Source organism: Pagrus major, chromosome 8 (genome assembly GCF_040436345.1).
Source record: "Pagrus major chromosome 8, Pma_NU_1.0".
Lineage (NCBI taxonomy): Eukaryota > Metazoa > Chordata > Actinopteri > Spariformes > Sparidae > Pagrus > Pagrus major.
This window is the reverse complement of record NC_133222.1, coordinates 14,451,915-14,470,608: the sequence shown is the minus strand read 5'-3', so window position 1 is coordinate 14,470,608 and position 18,694 is coordinate 14,451,915. Positions and strand designations below refer to the sequence as shown.

The window sequence follows — 18,694 nt, the reverse complement described above, 5'->3', positions numbered from 1 at the left end:
AGGAAAAAAAAAAAAGTAAAAAACATCATATCCCACGAGGCTATGTGTTTAGAATACAAACAAGCTGTTTGGGATGAGAGTGCACAGTGGCCGAGTGGTAAATCACTGCCCTACAGGCTATCAACAACCTCCTCCATCCAAAATACAATTCAATTATGGACGCTGCAGCGAAAATAGAGTAACAGGAAACATTTACAACTGCAACAGTAATTGTGTTTGGATCCCATTCCACGGGAAGTCATTACCATAGATTTAAAGAATATCTTTATCAGCCAAGTTAAGGAAGAATTTCCTCCTCTGGTTGGGATAATATTTGTGTTGGTGTCAGTGAGAGGACAGAGAGCAGAGCGCTGTGAGGAGGGGTGGAGTTACCGACAGAAAAGGGAGTGGCTTCTCACACCTCGTAGAGAGAATCTTTTAAAAAAGCAGAATCGTGCTAACGTCCGCTCTGCAGCTCAGGTAGGTTAAGGTTTAAAACATTCGATGTGCGCTGGCAACATGGCAGACTGCTTTCCTGTGCTGGAGAGGAGAGAAAGTTCCATGACAGCGCTGATGTCTGCAGCAGAGAGAGCCTTGGACTCAAATTTCCTTACACGCTGTGAAAAGCGATCCACACCACAACTCCACACCTCTTTCTCCAGTTCAATATCCCCAGCTGAAATACAGAAGACCGGCCTGTCATTTCGTATTAACCCGAGAAGAAGAACTATCCCGCAGAGGCCCCCGCTAACCGCTATCAGATCAGCTGATAATGACTTTCTTTTATTAAGCAGATGATGGGAAGGACGACCCCAGTGTTGCGAAATGCACCTACTTAGTGAGCTGATAGATGCTGGCAGCCAATTTGTGATCAAAAAGGAGGGAAAATGGCTGTTTATTAAATCTACAGTCGCGCAGATTGAAGCATTGCCTCGGAGCATGGCTTTGGCACAGTGGCGGAGGGCAACATGGCAGCTTTAAGGCTTGTTTGGAAGAAGAGAAAGAGGGATCCCTCTTTGCTCTATTTATTTTCTGGATAAACAGTTTTTACACACTGACTATCAGTCTGAAGGGCCTTTATATAAGAACTCCAAGGTCTGTGGGAGAAGCTTCCTGAGAAAAAAACAAAGTTAAGTATCAACTGTAATCCTTCATCCAACCTCGCGCTGTTCTTCAAACACTTCAGATGCACAGCACTGATGCAAACATCGTCGCTTCAACAAAGTGCAGATCTACTCCCTGTCATGGCGCTCTTACTGCTTCTTAAAAACATCATAACTCTATTGAACACAGCAAAAGGGCAGAGCTGCTGAGACATCATTCAACCTCTTAAGGTCATCCTGATAGGTACCAGCCGTATCTGGAAAATTATGGCTAAGTTGTTGTCGTTGTTAGCCTGTATTTTCTCCTCCAGGCAGAGTCAGTCAGACGCTTCATGGTGTCTGGCATCTCTGCTGTTCCCGTCACCATGTGGTGGTTGCATTGTGGCCCCAAAACGTGCGTCTGACCTCCCTTAGGGAGGCCAGAGCCCCATGTGAGGGAGGTGATGACTAGTGCGGGTCAGCATGGGCCTGTTTACACATTACAGACCACACAGACAAGACACGGTTAAGACAGCATGTGTACGCCATGTGTGTCTCAATTACAGGCAGGCCATGACTGGTCAACTGCTTAGCACTGCCGCCAGAGATGAGAGTGAAAACACACAAAATCTATTATATTCTGAACTTCCCCATCAAGACAGTCTGAGGACTGCTGTCTTTAAGGCCGACAACAAAAACATGTAATAGAGATCATCTCTCAGCAGAGGGCTCCAGCCGGGCTGAGCTGACAGAGCAGAGGAGAGTGAGAGATGTAGTAAAAGTTTGTATTTTTGCTTGTTATTGCCTGCTTTGTTTGCCTGGTAGTTCCATCCTGTTCAGATTTTATTGGGACATTGCAGACAAAAGCGTGTTTATTGCCGCAGTTGCATCAATGAGAGCTGTTTACGACTAATGTCTTGATTTTGGGGCTGTTTTTATTGTTCTCTAAGTAACTCCATCTTGATTGTCTTAAAGTAATGGAGTCTGAATCCAAGTGTAATGGCATCCATCCTCTTTTGCTTTTTGTGCTTCTGGTGTCTTTCGAAGCAATTTGACAGCTCGGCTCTCTGATATCTATGTTCACCCCTAATATAATGAAATAGCTTCTTTGTGATGTGGAAAAAATATTTAATTTCTTGTTTTGTTTTTTCAACTATACAGTTTCCTTCTTGTTTTTAATGTATGATAACTTCATTATTCAATGCAACAACACCAAAAAAGATAATAAGAACAATGTAAACAATATGTATACATATACATGTATTTAGGTTAATTAGGGCTGTCAGGATATCAGATTTTCACTACACGATTATCGTGGCCAAACGAATTCAAGATAACGATATAATCATTGATCAACTATCAATATCTATAGAAATTTGAATTTAAAAAATGCTAGCAATCAAATCTATCTTTAATTTTGTTCCTTTTTTTGGCAAATGAAAACACGAGTGTAGGGAGGTGGAGAGAGAGTCTGTGACCGTGACGATAAAAAAAGTTTCCAAAAAGAGCAATTACTAAAAAGGCAGCCAGATGAACTCATAAACAAAAGATGCACAAGACCGATCATCCTCTTTAGATTATTAAAACCATATTATCATATGTGTATTATAAACACAATATCAATATTTCCTCTTTTTTTCCCACGGTTATTGTGAATATCACAACGTTGTGACACCCTTAATGTAAATACATTTTTAGACTGAAAAAGTCGATTTTTCTTTCCATCATTTGTAGCGCTGCTCTTCAAAACAATAGTTTGCACGCATGCCTGTTTACAGCTATGCACTAACAGCTCAATGTAAACTATGAAGCCAGCCATTTTCCAGCTCATCACTCCATCAAAAACAAAGATCCAGCCTCGCTCCATCGCTGCAGCACACCAACTGCTGCACTTCAAATTAATAATGACTGACACATCAAACCTGAATCTGAATAAGGTGTAAACTGTAATATATCTGAGAGCCTTTTCATATCTGGTTTGTGTATGTGTGTGTGTGTGTGTGACCACAAAGAAAAACAAACAAGCACACAACGCTAACTAGCCCTAAGAGCTGAGGGCATCTTTCAAGTGGCCGGGCCGACAGTGCAGCCTCTCATCTCCCAACCTCACCGCACTCACAGGTCACAACGAGAGCTTTGATCACTCCAAAAGTCTGTTTCCCATTCACATGCTCAGCATGGTCATTGATTTTCCATAAGGAGGGCTGAAGGAGCTGATATGAGTCTGCTTGTATGACCGACCCACCCCCTCGTCCCCTTTTAACACAGGTACGCATGTGTATCGGTGCCAGAGATGCTACATTCTTAGGGTTTAGGGACAGCATGAGGAGCAAGTGGTATTAAAGTCCAGGGCAGAAAGACCAGAAACACTGAGTTTTGCAGCAGCGGCTCAGAGATCATCTGGGGAAAATGTTTGACATATATAATCTGGAATGAGATGAATCACTGACATCAAATCATCAGCCTCCCTTTCCCATCAGCACTTAAAAGCTGTCTCTAAAATAGCATCCCTTTACACTTGAAACTGAACTGTATACGCCTACATGAAATAATTCATCACCTTGGTCTGACAGGTGCAATGTTTTCAGAGGAAATTTGGGCTAAACTGATCATTTTAGTAGAAGATGAGTGTATTTTTTTCTTCAGAAAATTATTCTAATTTCTTAACCTTAACAACTGTGAAGGTTACGTAGAACAAAATATTGTTATTTGTTATATTTGCATGTTTTCCTGTCAGTGGCTCTAGAGAATGACAGTCTAACGATGATCAGAGCAACAAGAACAAAATACCCAAACAACAGGACCATAACATGTAAACTCATAATAATAATTATAATTACAATAATATGTATATATGTATGTATTAATATTGTTGTTGTGTATTACACTGCACACATATTTTTTTTTTTTTTAAAAACTCTGTGATCCTCATTGCTTCAGTAAGAGCAGAATAATCGTGAAAACTCTCATCAGAGTCCTGAAAGGCCAACATTCCTGATTTCAGTGCCATTTCACTGCTCCCTCCTTTCTCTTCGCCTCAAACACAAAACTCGGAAGAGAGAAAACATGCCAGAAATAAAAAAAAATGAGAAAAAAAAAAAAAAAAAAAAAAGTCGAATGGGACACAAACTTCTTACCTGGTCCCTCTGGATGCATGGCAGAGAGGTCCGGCGATGTGACTTACTGTTGGACTGACTGTGTGCCATGTCTGAGGCTATCACAGAACTGGACCTCCTGCGCCTTTTAAATACAGGGATCTCTTCCCTGGCTCCAGTCACGGGGGTGCAGCCCTCCTTGTGTCTCCCTTGGTTGGGAAGGAGCTTGTCAGCATACCTCGCCAGCAGGATGCCCAGCACTCCAACCAGGTACGCTACGTACGGTCTCCAAGTGGCCCGTACTTTGTGCAGCGAGAAAAGTGAGATAGTCCTGACTATGCTGATGAAAAGTACCACGGATATGCCCTGATTCAGCCGCGCTACCATGAGTGCGCCGGTGGCCACGCAGACGAGCACGACCACGGCTGCTGTCGTGAATGAGAACAGCTGCTCATCTGTCCCGTCCAGGAGAGACCACGCCGCTGCTTCGCCCAGGTGGCACAAGGTCAGGAGGGAGAGGGCGGTCTGGATGAGGACACCGCAGCGGATCAAGTAGACCCCGACCCAAAAGAAGGCACATACGAGGGTGAACAATGGCGAAAGCACACTCCAGCAAGTTTGCAACAGCTCCGCCGCGCAGCCTGAAACGAAGTGAAGTGGGGACGATGAATGCGAGAGTCTGTTGTCAGCGCTGCTGCTGCTGCTGCTGGCTCCAGCTTTCCAGTCTGCACATTTGACCAACAGAGCGAGAAAAACCGAAAGCGACCCCGCACACACCGCACTCACCGCACTCCGGAGTCTCTGGGAACTCCATATTTTTGTGAACATTAGCCTCACCCACGACTCGTAATCTCGGTCACGGCACAGTGGGATGACACATGTTTTCACATAACCATTGCGATCTGGTGCGCTGAAGCTTTTTTCACGAGTGCTGCTTTGCGCACCGGTACTGTCAGATTCTGCAGGCATCGCCATCACTCATGGCAGATATGAAGTATGAGGAAGTCTATAATGCATCTATAGCAGTGTGGTCATGGGACAGGGCATGAGTTCATGGCAACACAAACATCATTTATTGTACGCATAATGAAAAAGTACAGCGAATACGCACCGATGCGTCTCCATTTACGCATGGAGATGTGCTGCCACTGAACACATTCTCTTTGTTTTTCCAGGTGCTGGTTGAGAAAGTGCTGCCCGACACAGCATGAAAGGAGTCTGAATGACAGAGTTACTCAGATGTTACAGATCTAGGGCACTGCTTCTCTGCACACACGCGTCCCGCTCTGCCCTCCTTTGTTGAGCGCCGTCTCTCTGACTTCTGTTGTCCTTCTCTTCGCTTTGTGGCTCCTCGGCCCGGTCCGCGCAGCGAAACATCAGTCCCGTTTCGTGTACATTCAGCGACAAAACGCGCTCTCTGTGTCCATTGTCTGTGGCCACTTCCCGGTCTCTCCTGAAATGAGAGAGGCTCCTCTTTGATACTTTCGAGGATAAACACTGCTGAGGAATTTCCTCTTTTTTTTTTTTTCTTTTTTTTTTAGCTGTTTCAGTGAGTGTCCGTCAGGTTATTGCTCGGCGTTTTGAGGGGCAAATCCGGAGTGTTTGTCACCAGCTCTCCAACCAGCCGTGAGTCTCAGCTCATTCACACCCCCGAGTTCCGACTCCACACAGGGAGCAAGATATTGCAGCCGCAGTGAAACCCCCCAAATCTCTCCTCAGCCAGCCCATCAGGCGTTGTCCTCACCAGATCAGACTTTTGTTTTTGTTGTTTTTTTGTCTCTTGAAAATTTGTTAAATACCTTTTTTTTAAAAACTGAAGCAAACCCCCTTTTTCTATAAAATGTAGTTGACCTATATTTGCCTGGTGTGCTCCTCTCTGAATGAATAAACATGGTGTATTCGGGAGCAAACATTTCAGGCTATGTTTTATCTCAAGGGGTGCATTTTCATTTGCAGTTTTGGTCTAACGCAAGGCTACCATCCCAATATGAACACGAGGGCATCAAACTGCCTTGACATCAATTCATTTTTAACAGAGAAGAAGAGTCCAGAGATGCTGACGAATGGAAGAAACAAAAACAATGGCAGCTCTGCATTCAAACTCTTCTGCAGTGATACTAGGCCTGTGGTTGCCCTGTAGCTTGACTCCTACTGTCCCCTGCTCCACCGGGTCATTGAAATATTCATCACACTTTAAGTGTCACTGATGATGTGTTGCGTCACAGGCTTCCATCAATGTTTCAGCATGCAGATCTCCCCCTGTGCATAAGCACTTGTGTTCACAGTCCAGGAGGCACACATGTGTTCCCTCAGATGTCCATGTAATGCTCTCATGGGACTGCACATATAGACGTTTAGAGCCGAGCAAGCACATGTAAACTCACTCACGTTTGCTGATGCACACACAAAGAAGGTGACGTACAGACTGTGCATGTCGTCAGCCTCTGCAGCTCTCCTTTCTCTCTCTCTCTCTCTCTCTCTCACACACACACACACACACACACACACACACACACACACACTCTGTTTTATACTGTACATTTAACCCTGAGGCTTTTAAACATCTGGTCTTCTCAGAGCATCTAAATAAAGACAAAGCGTTCTGCTCTGTCATGCCATGCTCTTGTTTTTTTTGCAGCCGCACGTCCTTCATTAATTTATGGAAATCCTGCAGCCTTCAAAACAGAGAGGCAGCATATTTAGCAGGACTGTGGTGCTGATGTTCCTGAAATCTCGGGCTGTTTACCCCTCCCGTCACTCCTCTCTCTACCTGTGCTCATTCCCCCAGACAGGTCAGCACGACTCTTTCCATCCAGAGTCCTGCGTGTCCCTTGTCAGTTGTGATTAGCGGGAAGCACGGGAGGAGAAGAAGCGCTAACACAGAGCGATAGGAGCAGGAGGAGGCCAGGTCCTGTCCATCACCTCTCAGCACATGCTCACTGAGTGCCAGACATCCCTTTCAATGCGGCGTGTCAAACAGGACAGTGGCCGCCTCCGAGTGTGAGCAGGTTTTTGTGATAACATCTGTTTTTTTCACCTTATCGGAGCCCATGGGTAACTTTTCTGTGGAAGAGTGGATTGTTTAATCTGACTGGTTTATTCCATGGGAGAAAGGAACCGAAACATTCCCTCTTCAGAAACAGAAGATAAGAGCAAGACAAAGGAGAAAGGAGTTGAAGTCAGCCAGAAAACAGAGTTACAGACGCAGTCATTTTACTCGTAGGATACGGTGGCGCTCTCATGTTGTGACATCACTTGTCCTCTTTTACATTTCAGAGGCAAATCCATCATATGAAGGGCAAAAGATTATCCAAAATAACTAAATCTGTGTGTGGTAATGTAATGCAGATCATGCTATAGGCTGGAAAACAAGAGAAAAACTAGTTATGACAGATGTTGACTATCAAATGTAAAAACCAGCAGCTGTAAGTTGTCAATGGCCAGACAGAATGAAACTCGTCATATAATCTGTGTATTTCCCCAATGAAAAGCATCACTCTGTAGTTTAGATGTAGTTTGTGGCTGATGGACAAGGTCATTGTGAAATCTTCTCTCTAAAAACATGTCTAGAGGCCACTCTGAATTACCCGTAAGAATTTTAACAACTGGGGGGAATGCACACGTAACCATCTTACCCTATTAGGCAATGCCACGGCCCATTGTAAAAGAGGAATCCTTTTATGAGGAGCTATTCATCAGACATCTGGTTTGGATGATGCATGGGGGGGGCGGTCATCTGATGTGACCTCGCTCAGCCTCTGGTGCTGCGGCTGACAGATCTGATGTATAATCAGGAAGTGTGAATGTCAAAGGCTGGTTTCCTACAGAGTTGTTTACCGCCAAACCACTCCACCCTGCAGCCCCTATATGCCCTCCTCGTGTCCACCATGAAAATGAACCGATGACTTACCTCACACTTGATTTACACCTTCAGGCAAATGTGCTTGTAAATAGCTTTCAGTAATCTCAAATATACCAAGAGCAGCTGTCTTTCTTGTCATATTTGGCAGGCATTGTCTTGAGAAACAAAAGGCACATTATCAATACATTATACATAAAATACAGAGCGATTCAGAGTTAAAAGACACAGAAGGAACAGAAGGAAAAAGAGAAGAGCGTGAGGCTGAATGGAGTGATGGAAACAAGTTTACATTATGTTTGGCACTTGTGTGCAGAGTGAGATCCATCACGGAGTGTTTACCAGCCCTCATGGGCAACGGTCGGCTCGCCGCCAAGTTTCCACTGAGGTGCTGTGGACATCCATCTCCACACATACACACACACGCACACACACACAGTCAAATGCCAACACCATAATATACACAGACATGCACGTGCACACACTTCCTAACAGCCATTTATCTGCCCATGTGTGTGTGTACACACAGTTGCACGCAGTTGACCCTATGACACCTGAGGAATCAACAAGCCATGTATAATAATAGCCACAATAAGTCCATGCAATCTTGTATTATACAATCAGGGCAAAAATGGAGCAGGAACCTACAGCAGAGTGTCATTATGTATGAGTCTGGGTCAATGATTTCAACATCTGCCAAACTGTTCCCATCAATATTCCAATTTAAGTCCTGTACAATCTAGGGATTCATTGGTCACAGGATGTAGTTGTCTAGATATTACTTTATGAATCCTATATCTACTGACTTAAAATGCTCAAGCCAAAGGTGATGAGACAAAGCCAATACTATAAATGGAAACTGTAATTCTCTAATATACTAATACATATGATCTTGAGCAGCAGTTTTTAAGCACACTTGCCAAACATCTAATGGCCCCAGCTTTGTTTTTCCTTGTCTTACATTATAGTTAACTGAATTTGGGTTTTTGGCTGTTGATGGTACAGAACAAGATCAATGATGACAATACCTTAGACTTTAAGAAGTTGTAAAAAGCAATTTTCCAAAGTTTTATGTTTTAAAGACCCGAATGATGACTGAAATAATACAGAAAATGAATAAAATCGACTGCTTACAGTTCACTACAGTCTACTGCTGAAGAGGAAAACCTCTGTCTGACGCTCTCCTTCAGTGCTTGTTGGTAAATACCACTGCTGACTCTGACTGTAACATACTCTAGAAGAAGAGTTATAATGTCAAACCAAAACAAGTGTCCATATGCAGTACATGCACATGCAAACACACAGGGGTTTGGCAGATGGATTTTTGAGGGCTGATTCCGATAAAAACAAGCCTGCCTACAGCTGTCTTGGTTTTGATCTTTGGCTTCTTAATTGTTTCTCATTTCTGTGGTAGAAAAGGTTTTTTTTTAATTAAAAACGTACAGCAGCTGAAAGTCAAGCAAACTGTAAGAACTTTAACAGAATTGAAATTGAACACATCATTAAAGAACAAAAAAAGGGGAAAAAATGCACACAGAACTGCTTTGGGGCAAATCTTTATTAAAGTGATGGTTGTCAACTTAATGAAGGTCAAACTGGCTCCATGTCAGTCCAATCATACCACACGCATACAGTCAGTGGTGCAATGTAAGTACGTGCACTCACTCAGGGGGGTGCTGCACTTTACTTAAAGTTGCAATATGTAAGAATTTTACTTTAACACATTGAAAAGTAAACAAAGATTATCAACACAAGGTGAAGAAATATTAGTGTTGATGTGATGTCAAAGAGGTCTATGTTCTGTGTTGAAGAGACATCTACTGAAGTTAGCATGCTAACTAGCTAGCCTCGACCATCCTGTGCTAGCGGTGATAATACCACCACTCCCCCATTGCTCCAAGCTCACAGTCTGCACATACTTGTGTCAGATAAAAGGACCACTTGCTACACAGCTAACTTAGCTAACTAGTTAACAGCAGCTGCAGTTAGTGGTTCTTCTAGAGATTTGCTGCCCCCTTGCCTGTTTGTTTTGAGTATGACTTCAACAGGTGGCCAGTTCTTACATACTGCACCTTTAATTACATTACATTTATTTTATATGTAACAGCAGAACACTCACAAAGCTGCAGGACTTTACACTGTTACAGTAGTGTATTTGACAGTAATGGGACTTTCTGGACTGTTTAGGTAAAAATAGTGGTCTGTCTCCGCTCACACAAACAGAACATGTGCACACGAGTAGGGCTCAATTTTTGAGAGAATGACGGGGAAGAGTATTGGGATTGAATGAGAAGACGGGTAGTTAATTCAATGGTGTGGGTGGCAGCTCTGCGGGCAGAGAAAGAGAGGAAGTTGAAACACTGCCTCAGATGAATAATGCAATTCCAAGGTTTGAGTGGGAAAGGAGCCACACATTTTATTGCATATATATTCAGGGGAGTCAGAAAAGTTGCATGTATGAGTTCGGAATATTTCAGATAAAAGATTTCGAAGCTGCTCTGCCACCGCAGCTCGCTCAGTCCATGTGCCAGTTAGCTGGCGTGGGACGCGTTGCTTGTCTTAGACACTAGATATCTGCTTGAGCCCGGGATTTATGCTAACCCAGGGAAACTGCAGGAACTTCTGTTATAAATCTCTGTCTCTCTTGTTCTGCAGAGTACAGATTTACTTCCTAAGCCTTTTCAAATAATGCAAAATAAAACTGTAGATCATGACTTGACACACCAGGCAGTCCAGTGTAATTGGTCTGTGTTTGTTCAAGACATGCCAGGAAAAACACCGGTCGTCCACCTTGTATGAGAGTTGTCCAGCACACAAAAGTCAGCTTTCATATGGGCATCTGGGCCAGGCGAGAAAGGCCAAGGGAGCTGACTGCTCACTTTTATTTTTTCGACGTCAGTTTACATGTTTTCCTAAACATGAGGAATGCTGTTGGGAGCTCAGGCCCAGAAACAGATCCTTAAGCTCCATTCACTTGTCAGGGAAACAGGGGGTCATGGGTAGAGTGCTTCACGGCAACTTTCCAGTCGGGAAAAAGGATGAGGGTAATGGACAACCTTTTCCAAAAGCATAATCACAAACAACAATCAAACAGATTCTTATTGACTGCAACATACTTCAGCCCTGTTCTGTATGTTTAAATAACTAATAAGCAGGAACAACCCCAAAATGGAGTCATCAGTGTGGGGAGTTGTGTGACTCCAGCTTTAAAAGATCACAAGCAGCTTTATGGGATGACAAAATCCCATGACAAGCACACTGATGAAACTCTTTCCAAGCCAGCTGGATGAAGTCAAAAATGCACCACTGTCAGGTTAAAAACAAGGCTATTTGTCAGGCTACGAGCAGTTGACATTTTGGAGGCTAAAGTTTTCACTTTGTAGCAGCAAAATATGATTGATAAGATTATCTGAGACCCGTTCAACACACAAATGCCTCATTTATAGTTGACGTTAGCAAATATGACCTTCCTTATTGCTACACAACAGCATTTTTGTTCCTAGAAATATTCACAGTCCACTGGTTATAGACATATGGCAATAAAAGTGGGGATGTATCGATCCAATACTGGCCTTATTACATCAGATAGGCTACTGACTATATAGCCCCTTTAACACATGCAGTATACCTCTGGATTTATTGCCTGGAGGAGCTGTATATGTGAGCACAACTGTCTGCATTATTTGCTCTGGACTTTACCCTGCCAGCTCCCTCGTCCTGAGTGTGGGTGAGCCACATGTGTAAATTGAGCAGACGATTGTCCAGAGTGAATTCACGGCAAGTAATCTTCAGTGTTAGTGACATGCGGAAAAATGGCGTTTGAACAGCTCATCGTCAAAACACCTGTCAAGAAAGTTCACACTGCTGCTGGACACGGATCCAAAATGCTGCAGCTTTCTTTCTGCAGTGTGATCTTCGTCTGACACGGACATCTCCTGTTGTGTGCTGCATGTTTTCACAAGCAAATGTGGAGAATATCCTGATCATATTGTCCCGAGTTCATATGTGAAAGCGGCTTATGGCTCAGATCCACATTGTCTCCTAAGTATCAGTATAAAAACTAGTGTTTCTGCCATCACTTTCATTCATTTATTCAGTTATGGCTACACTCAAGAAATTGTTCTGAAGCTTTGCGTAAACAAGTTTAGGTGGATAAGAGGGGCACACAAGACAATGAGGACAGAAATTATGCAGTCTGGAATAAACATGCTGAAGAGAACCTCTATTGTCCCTAAGTTCAGGACGTGCGAAAAAACGACAGACACTGATGCATTATAGGAACACAAAGTCATGAACTATCTCAGGCAATGTTGTCAAAGCAGTCAGAATGACTATCTGCATGACAACTTTACTGCTTTGCTTCTCACTGCTCTCATCAGGGGGCTGTTTTGACTGACAGTGGAGCATTTAGCAGCTAAATAGCCAGATATTCCCTGAAGAGTTGGCTGAGATCAAAAACTGAGCTAAAAGAGAGCGACTATTAGACTCGCCAGGTAGACAAAAACTTGACTCCAAATGAATGATGTTGCTCCGAACCCTCGATCCTTGGAAACTGTTTGGTAACTGTTTGGAAAAAGGCAGGCACTTTCCAAAAATACTTGGCAGGTGATTGGATGAACCATATGTCTATCACCTACTATGGCTACCTTCATCAAATCTGTTAAACAGTTGCTGAGTGCTGCCACCAGCAGAGCCAGTTGGTAAATCAAACTCTTACCAAAGCCAGTCAAGAGAAGAGCAAAGGGCTCTTTTTCATTGAGAAAAGCCGTCAGTGCCGTTCGATTCTCTTGTGTTTTTGGCCACAAGCGAAGAGCTTGAAGCCTGGCAAGATGGATTTGATCAGCTGCCTTCGGAGGTCTGTTGGAGGTGTAAATAAGCAATGGTTCGCTACCTTGTTTATCCATGTCAACTTAAAAGGTTTACAGCCTGTTTCAGCTTTTTGCAAGTGGCCAAAACATCACGTTTATGCAGGTTAAACTCAGGCCAAGAGAACGGTGTACGGTGTATCAACATCCCCACTTCTAGACAAGGCATGCAGCGAAGTTTACAGATTTTAATTTGGGGAAAAAGTGAGCAGTGGTATCAGTTCTCTGTCTGGCCCTGAGATTAGCTATCAGAATCAGTATCAGGAGAGAGAAAGTCAGATTCCAAGCTGTATGTAATAATTTAGTGACATTGCAGGCTGGCAGACCACTTTATTCTCCTGGGGTGTAAATATGCTATTGGAGAATGTGTCTGGCTGCTTAGGGGAGTACTCCATACACAGAGGAATCTGAAGTACATGCTATTGGTCTTATAAATGCCAGACACAAACAATCATCAAGGATGAAAAGCTACGGAACAATTTAGGGTACCACTCAGAATCAGCCAACAGCTGCGGGCTTTCACTGAAGCATGCAAGTCAACTTTCCTCTCCTGAGGCCAAATCCTACAAACTTCAGCAGACTTTTGTAAAAGTCAGTTTTTCTGAATCACTTGTCAGGTAATTTACTGTAAAACACGATTTAGCTCCGTGATGAAAAGGAAAGACAGTTTGATGTTGGCTGACCTGTGGAGGGTTGGCGCTCAAAAAAAGCACACAGACAAAGGCGGCAGACAGGCAAACTGGCACCTAAACAGAGGGAGAGACAGAGAGAAGACAGGACACCACAGCAGACTTCCTGTCCCTAAGACGCAGCGGCAGCACACTTGGCTTCATTCCGGCTCCGTCCAATCAGCTCGCATCTCACATGGCTGGTCTTCATCTCTAGATTCTGACAGCCCCTTCTGCCTCTTTCTGTTTTTTCGTAAGTTTTATTTGGGACAGAGGCTTTTAAGCTGCCATGTATCCCCCGCTGTTTGTACCGTTTATCCTGGTTGCCATCACAGAGCATGGCGCCGACACACGTCAGGCCGTTCCTGGACCAAAGAAGAGGAGGAAGTGATCCATAAAGTGTGTGGTCCCTCAAGAGGAAGCAGGCAGATCGAGGCCTCCATTTACAAACCCTCAGTCTCTACACTTGATCCCTCTTCTATCAATAACATTTTATGGGATACACCTACACAGTTGATACCCTAAACAGAGACTTTTAAGGCAACGTTTTTGCCTCTTCAATTGAGAATATAAAGCTTCTTCGCCCCTTCACTTTTCTCCCTTCATCAACTGAGGAGGAGGGACTTAAAATCTCCCATTAAGAACAGTGTGAGGACAGTTGTGTAGACGGCAACAAACTTTAAAAAGCCCTATTTAGTCTTCCAGTGGCTGTTTGACGTCATTTAATGGAGGAAGGGCTGTCTTAAGTAAACTGACAAAAATGAGAAACCTCTCTAACAGCTTACACTTGTCATTCTGCTAAGCCTGAGCATTGTAAACATCAGGGGAAAATCGTACATGATCGTTGCTGCTCATGAGCCTCTGCAGACTACAATATGTGCTATATGTTAAGTTTTAATGCAGCAGAATTTTGGAGAGATATTAATGAATTACGTCTAATGAAACACATACTTGACATTTTTCTTTCTCCATAATACCCTAACACCCTGTTATAGTCTCCAAGCGGAGATAAGTGAAAGCCAGACCCCAGCAGTAAAATATGAATAACAAGCTTTGATAATCCAGATGTGCTGAAGAAAAAGGAGCAGAAAGAGAAAGGGCTTATACCTCATTTTAGTTCATATTTCCTCCATGAGGAAAAACAGCAAAGTTTGCTTCTCCTGAAAAATGTACTTTTCCCATATTCATATTTTCTGCAACCTAAGCATTACGGGTCCCAAAACCCACAAGGTGCTGCCCAGGAAAAGGGAGACATTTAAGACGTTTTGGCTACAATGCCAAACTGATGGCGGTGACAATGCAAACACTTCTCATGTATGCCGAAGCACTCTATCCTCCCCACGTTTTCCTACATTTGTTCTCTGCATGTTCGTGTCAAGTCGCTCTCAGTCAGTACTCAACCCCTAAATATGTTTACTAGATTGCCATGGAAATTGACATAAATGTAATACCATCAGTTAGCAGCAGCTCAGCTAAAGCATTTGCACTGGATTAATCTATAAATGCGGTGCTTTGTTGGTAATAGGGATCTCTCTGACTGACGTTGTTTAAACAGAGTTCCAGAGTTGGCACAGAGAGAGGACGTGTGTTTAATTTACCACGAAACCCTTGATTTGATTGCAATATTTAAAGGCATAAAATTACAAATATTAAATTCCTTCAATCAAAGCTGTAATATTTCTCTTTCCCTCTTACTGGACGATAAGCTTCGTCTGACTCATTTTTTGTTTAGAGCAAAAGAGATTTGATACAATTTACAGAAGGCTGTGTGCGCCCCAGGACACACTGAACATTACCCCGTGTCAGGAGTGTTTATAATAGCCGGGTGCATATACAGACTCTTTGTGCCAACAGATCCCTGTTACCCTTTAAAGGCAAAGCCAGCGGAGATACGTGCTATTGTTGAAATAACGATTGAGAAAGAAGGGGTGCACATGTTTTGAGTTGTGGTTTCAGTTTCCCCCAACCTAAAAAATAAAGTAATCAGCATATCTGAAGTAAAGGTTAAACATGAAGATTAATTTAGCAGCAAACAGCTATTTGCTATGTAAATATATACTGGAATAATGCCTCCCTGAACAGACAATGACGTCACACTCCCTGTGTGAGACCCTCCCTGCTCTTCCTCTGATTGGTTGCCATCATCCATTAGAGAGAGTCACGACAACGGATGTTCAAAATGCTGTTCGTCACGTGATTCACAGAGACTTCAGATAGCTCCAGGAAGTTCTAAGCGGGCAATTTAAATGCATGAATACAGAGAGACAGAAGGTATGATGTTTGGCAGTTCATAGTTAATACATGATTGATTGATTGATTGTTAACTTCCAGGAAGTATTGAGAGTCTTAAAAAAAAATGCTCCATTAGAGTAAATGCAGATGGCATGACTTTCTCTACTCAAGGGCTCTGGTATTAGCCAATAACAGCAAGAGAAGGCAGTTGTATCCATAATAACCTGTCCTCACCAGGTCCATTTTCATCTTCACATTTGTGTGCAGTGTGTGTTCAGCTGCCACTTTCTTTATATCCCCAACTTTATTGAGTGATGGACGCGCCCATTTGTTTTAGTCTGAGATGCATTTAAAACATTTCTAGTGCGGTATCTAGCGTCAGTGAACGTAAATTTAACCCTTAAAAATCACGTGCTTTTCCTCTCAACATACATGATATCACAGTCAGTAAAGGTTTTGTGTGAATGAGTGGGACAAAGGGCAGAGCTGCATCTGGATTCTGCTCTGTTTCTTCTGTAATCTGTGCCGACATGCTTTTCTATCAGCGCAATACATTTACAATGGTCTCCACTCAACTACAGGAGGCCTGATGAATAAATCAGGAAGTCTTAAGTCAAGGTCATCTTCAGCTCTGAATTTGTATTCATGTTGACCAAACATTAAGCTGACTTTCAAGTTCTGTGACGTAACAAACCCCTGACTGTTTCTTTTTTCTCTTACAGGGTAACTGTAATGCAGACTTGAGCCAAATATCTCAGAATATATGGTGCTGAAACGTCTCTCTGGGTCTGCATTATGCACAAGTTATTCACGCCTCACTGGGGGCGTTCAATAATTAAACTGCTAAAATGGCATATGTTTAAAAATTTAAACACTCCTCCTTTTGCCAGACTTGTGCACTGTAGTGTTCCTCTCACTGTCCTATTAGTTTGATGGTCATGGGGGATGTGCATATGGAAAACTAAAGAGATAACATAAAGAAATAACATTGCTGTCACACAAAGAAAAAACGAAGTGGGCTAAAAAAAAAAGGACACAAAATAAAAAAAACATTATAAAACAAGTATTATAATGATTTCTCTGTTGGACTTGACTTGTCCATGATACACTGTTTTTAAAATGATAAATTATAATTTATTTTTATATAATAAAATGGAACAAATACACTCTCCCATGCAGCAAAAACTAAATTACAAACTGAAAAATTCACTGGAAAGACTGAATAAAACATCCACAGGAGGCAGTGGGAGCTGCTGAAGTGTGTCCTATCCCTGTGGTATCAGATTAAGGGTTTAATGACTTCCAAAGACCCAGGTCATTTCCTGTCTGTACTTCCTGGTGCTCAGACCTCTGTGTGTTGGACTTGGACGGTCCCTGCAGCACTCTACTCTGCTTGGCCTCAACTGGACTGTTCCCTGGGGGACAGGGCCTCCACATAGTCCAAGTGGTAAAAGCCGAAGTCTTGGAGCACTCAGGAAGACCAAACCATCAGGCCCTGGCTCTGATCTAATCTGTGCTCAGCAAGAAAACCCTGCACAGCTTCTTATTATTCTGGTGCACGGGGAAAGTGCTCCTTCCTCCACACATGCACTCTGACGTTGGCCTCAGATAAGCCTATGACTAACTAACCACTCAGGAATCCAAAGATTAAGTTAAGGGAACATATGCCCGTGGAAGGATGTGTGGGCATGCACCCATGAATGTGCGTGACAAACCGGGGCTGCAGCTATATTTGCATGTGTGTGAGAGCATTTTATATTTGTTTGTATGTGCAGCTGAGAGCACGTGCACGTCATGTTTGGCAAACCATCTGGGAAGAACTTACTCTGGCGCTTTTATCCAGACAGACTTACAGTATAATACGTGCATTCAACCATGAGGATACAGTCCAACGATTTGCAAGAATCACGCAAGTACATCAAACTTAATCAGATATGCTGAATTGATTCACATGCGACAACATGGAATAAGAGATAAAGTATTGTTTTTCTTTTATAGGTAGGCAGAAGACCAGCCAGGCTGCTGCACTTTAGCACATGCAGGCATGCCAGCCAGGAGCAAATTGCAGTCGTCCAGGCCAAGCACAAGCTCTGACAACTTCGGTAAGCTGCGCACTTGAAAGCTTCGGGTGCTTTGTGCCTACATTCATGCTACATACTACAAACTACAAAGACACTTTGAAGATATCAGGTCAAAAGATGTGCCTGTAGGGGTGTAACAGCAACACTTGGTATCCTGATCATGTCGGCACCATTCTCAATCGAAGCCCACAAAAAATGTAGTTCACTGTCAAGAGTGCGAAAGATCTCACAGTCAGCTCAACATCAGCACTGTCAGAAAAGTTGAGACCCGTACACTCCTGCCATACACAAATGCAAGTATAAAGGACATTATACATAGTCCTAATTGTGATTTAGAAAAGTATAAAAGCTCTGCCTATTGTATTGTAGCCATCCAAGTTTAAACTTCCTGTTTTGAAGCTTTGAGTTTGGCATTATGGCTGTCGCCATCTTGGTTTTCTTGGTACTAAAATTGACCATATTTGGACGAGAGAGTGGAGCTGGGGAGAAAACGTGATTGAGAACCTGAGGGCACGCTGTGGTAGCGACTTGTCAATCACAAGGTAGCCACATTCTCAAGCAAACCCTGCTTTGTCGTCTATTTCACTCTAAACGGGAGCGTAATTTACAAAATTAACATCGTGCCGTATTGAAGTAGACTTTAAACTAGTGATTGAGAACATAAACTCATTAGGCAACTATTTACGGAGGTTATAAATCAAGTTAGAATTAGGGTCATTTTCTCATAAGCTTCTTCAATCTGACTTATTTTTGGACCAAGTGGAGTCGCCCCCTGCTGGCCATTAGGAAGAATTAAGATGTCAGATGTCTTTCTGCATTGGCTTCCTTTTTAA

At 43.0% G+C, this 18,694-nt stretch overlaps 1 protein-coding gene across 1 annotated transcript in view; it reads right to left on the bottom strand.

The window, feature by feature from the left end:
* LOC141001278 (cGMP-inhibited 3',5'-cyclic phosphodiesterase 3A-like) overlaps window positions 1-5,131 on the bottom strand; it is a 75,642-nt gene extending 70,511 nt beyond the window's left edge. Inside the window, exon 1 of the mRNA XM_073472299.1 lies at window positions 4,199-5,131. Within this exon, the coding sequence (XP_073328400.1) occupies window positions 4,199-5,131 (933 nt within the window). The remainder of the gene's footprint in view (window positions 1-4,198) is intronic.
* Between the last annotated feature and the right edge of the window lie 13,563 nt (window positions 5,132-18,694).